Source organism: Silurus meridionalis, chromosome 8, assembly GCF_014805685.1.
Source record: "Silurus meridionalis isolate SWU-2019-XX chromosome 8, ASM1480568v1, whole genome shotgun sequence".
Classification (NCBI taxonomy): Eukaryota; Metazoa; Chordata; class Actinopteri; order Siluriformes; family Siluridae; genus Silurus; species Silurus meridionalis.
In genome coordinates, this window is record NC_060891.1 from 28,299,379 (window position 1) to 28,303,245 (window position 3,867).

The 3,867-nt window shown below is 41.2% G+C and overlaps 1 protein-coding gene across 1 annotated transcript in view; it reads left to right on the top strand.

Moving 5' to 3' along the window:
- Positions 1-1,034, top strand: part of htr7a (5-hydroxytryptamine (serotonin) receptor 7a) — a 5,088-nt gene extending 4,054 nt beyond the window's left edge. The window contains exon 2 of the mRNA XM_046856087.1: positions 1-1,034. This exon is cut by the window's left edge and continues 496 nt beyond it. Within this exon, the coding sequence (XP_046712043.1) occupies positions 1-288 (288 nt within the window). The 3' untranslated portion in view covers positions 289-1,034.
- The last annotated feature ends 2,833 nt before the right edge of the window (positions 1,035-3,867 follow it).

Sequence of the window (3,867 nt, forward strand, 5' to 3'; positions counted from 1 at the left end):
ACTTTCTGCTGGCTGCCGTTCTTCGTTCTGTCGACACTGCGCCCGTTCGTGTGTGGAGTTCGCTGCAGCTGCGTACCTCTGTGGATCGAGAGAACGCTGCTGTGGCTCGGTTACGCCAACTCGCTCATCAACCCCTTCATCTACGCCTTCTCCAACCGTGACCTGCGCACCGCCTACCGCAGCCTCCTCGCCTGCCGCTACCGCAACATCAACCGCAGGCTCTCTGCCGCCGGCGTCCACGAGGCCCTCCGACTGGGCCCGAGGTCAGAGGTCACGCTGTCCGTCTGAACAAATCCCAAAGACCTCCATACTCGTGACTTCCCAGGCCATTATATACAATGTAAAGAGTGAGGACATGAAAGACAACCACGGTTCTCCTGTGACCTTGCCTGAAGTCAAAGGAAGGTTATGGAAGGTCCTATGCATCAAGTTTAACCTCGGACTATCAGAATATCTTCCAGACTATTTAATCAGGCTTTAATTATAAAGGTCAAACATGTCCAGGAGTCAAATTTCATCATCAACAAAATGACCTTGAAATTTAAAAAAGCTACGGAGGATCATTTTTTTAACACATCAGCAAAACCTTCATGATGTGTTTTATCTAAATGTTGTGGAAATTGTTTACAAATAGATTATTAATAATCTTTGGACAAAAAACATAACATGACATCAACTAATATTTTAATGAGTTGTTTGATTGACAGCTGTTTGAGACTCCGCTGGTGACGTTCCCCAAAAAAAGAAAAGATTATCTATCACTCTCTGATTTAACCTTCATCATGCAAATTTATGGCCACATATTTCTGATCGCAAATTTAACTAGAATGCAGAACAGGCCACGCCCACAAGCAACAGATTGTGATGGACAACAGGCATGTTAGAATAAACGCAACACTGTATGATGTCTATATTTGAATATTTCATACAAAATGTAAATGCTTTTATAACCTTTATTTTGTACAGTAAATTCATGTGCTGTAAAATAGAATATATTCTGCATGTCGCTGCTGTTTCTAGAATAAAACTCCAGATTTTTCTGTCCCTGTGGTTACTCTCTCTGTGCCTAAAAAATAAATTATAAATAAAATGTAGAAGTGAAACTACAGGAAATAATCCTTATGCCTTTACTGCTAAAAGTACAGAAACAGAATTTTATGCTTCATTTTTAATCTATAACTACACCACAATTTATATACTGTACTGACCTTCAGCTGGACAAAAACACATTCACTCTAAACAAACTGGTGCCATGACCCGAAAAAAGTTCCAATTAATTCAATTGAACGTTATTTGTTTAACAGTAGACCCTTTTCCAAAACAGTTTTACAGCAAATACAGTAAAATAAATATAAATTCATAAATTAGTCACTAGTTTATTCTTAAGAAATGAGTAAAAAGGGGAAAAATCCCTGAGATGGTTTAAGGAAGAAACCTTGAGAGGAACCAAACACAGAAAAGAACCTGTCTTCATCCTCAAAACCAAAGTCCCTGCAGCAGACTGTTTCTTAATTACAGTCCAAATCCAAAACAACAGAAAATCTCTCTCTCTCTCTCTCTCTCTCTCTCTCTCTCTCTCTCACACACACTCTCTCTCTCTCTCTCTCTCTCTCTCTCACACACTCTCTCTCTCACTTTCTCTCTCTCTCTCTCTCTCTCTCTCTCTCACACACTCTCTCACACTCTCTCTCTCTCTCTCTCTCACACACACACACACACACACTCTCTCTATCACTCTCTCTCACACTCTCTCTCTCTCTCTCTCACACTCTCTCTCTCTCTCACCTCTCTCTCTCACTTTCTCTCTCTCTCTCTCTCTCTCTCTCACACACTCTCTCACACTCTCTCTCTCTCTCTCACACACACACACACACTCTCTCTATCACTCTCTCTCACACTCTCTCTCTCTCACACACTCTCTCTCTCTCTCACACTCTCTCTCACACACACTCTCTCTCTCTCATCGCATGTATCGGTCTGTCTGTCTCTCTCTCGCCCTCTTTCTTTCCTTTCATGTATCTGTCTACTAACCACCCTTTCTCTCCACTTGTATCTGTCTATTGGTCTCTTTCTGCCCCCCCCTCCTTACACACACACACACACACACACACACACACACACACACACACACACACACGAATAATAATGGCCGAAATTCTCTTATTCATTAAAAAACAGTTTACATCTGAATATTTGTATAATTGTGTGCATGTGTGTGTGTGTGTGTGTGTGTGTGTGTGTGTGTTTTATCCACCTCTTAAGCAATAAAAGACTCTTGGTGATGTGTTTAATACGGATGAAATCAATAGCAAGCTGAAGATCCTGTAATTGGTTGTAAATAAGAGTGAATAATGACTCGGCTGTCAATCACACACTCATTAGAATATTAGGCCACACCCACCAGGTCTGTGTTTGTGTTCCAGCATTTGAACACATTTCCTTCCTGGTTTTATAAAAAAGTTTGCCGAAGGATTTAAACACAATCTGGAGGGATGATGTTGTAGAGATGAACCGTCTTCACTGCAGTGATATAATAAAAAAAACAGACAGCTGAGGAACATCTACAATGAGCCACCATTTGGTTCATGCTAGCATGCTAGTCACACAAGAGTCGGCTGATATAAACTCAGTCTTTAATATGCATAATATTAAAAAAATCCATAAGATGATAGTTAGAGTGTCTTCACATTCTGGCTGAAACAGTTTTAATGATAAATAAACACAGATCTGAAACACACACACCAAGAGCGAACAGAAACGACATTCAACATGGTGTTTCTCAATTTAACCAGATTAAAGCTCCAGAACATACAACACTCATGAACCTGATAGCCACTAGATGACTAGCTAAAACCGCTAAAACCCATAAAGTTCAAATGTACTGATGATCTCATTATTTCATGGTAAGAGTTCACCAGCTTTCAGAAAAAGCCTGAGAACTTACGAGAGCTCATGGAATTTGGGCATTGAAACAGACTTTGGAGCACCATGATGTAACTGAAGCTGCTTCAGAGCTCATTATATTCCAATCAGATCTTTTCCTGTGGACAGAGACTTTTGATCAGTAAAAGGTAAAAACACACAGGAATGTGAGAGAGAGCGAGTGGATGAAAGTTCTGTGGAGTCCAAATGGGACGTTTGTGTCTCTAACAGAAGAACTTGTGTAAGATGGAGAACAGGAGAGAAGATGTGATCAGACTCCCTCACCCCCACACTCACACATGGAGGTGGAAATGGTTTGGGGTTGTTTTAGAGCAGAGAAGATTCCAGAAAGTGAAAGGAATCCTGAACCAACACGTCTCCTATTCCACACTTCATCATCATGCAGTTCCGTCTGGACTGCGGCTCGTTGGAAGCGTCTTCACCGTACAACAAGATGAGCTAAAACACCTCTGAGTTCTGTACGTGTTATTTAGAGAGCAGACAGACGTCTGGAGTGATATTTATCATGGAACCACCTGCCCAGACACCACACCTCAATCCTACTGAACTGCTCTGAGATGAATGAACTGGATCATAATTAATACATAAATCTCCAACTAGTGAAGTGAAGTGTCCAGAAAGCTGTTCTTCATGCTAAGGGAGGATTTTTTAGAGGAAATAAAGTGGAACATCTGGACATTTATAGATTTTTAAAAACAGAAGGAACATGCATGTGTCTCTCAAACACTATAAAACACTCGGAGTTTCCACACTTCCACTGTATTATTGTGCTTGTGCTAAAGGAAGAGATCTGCAGTCAGGGTCCACATCGCCATGATGAAGCACACGAGTCCACCTCAGCAGTCACAGAACAACTGATAGGTCAGAAACAGAAAGGTCAGAAAATCGTCGCTAGTAGGAGTCATGGAGAGGGATGGAGTTTCA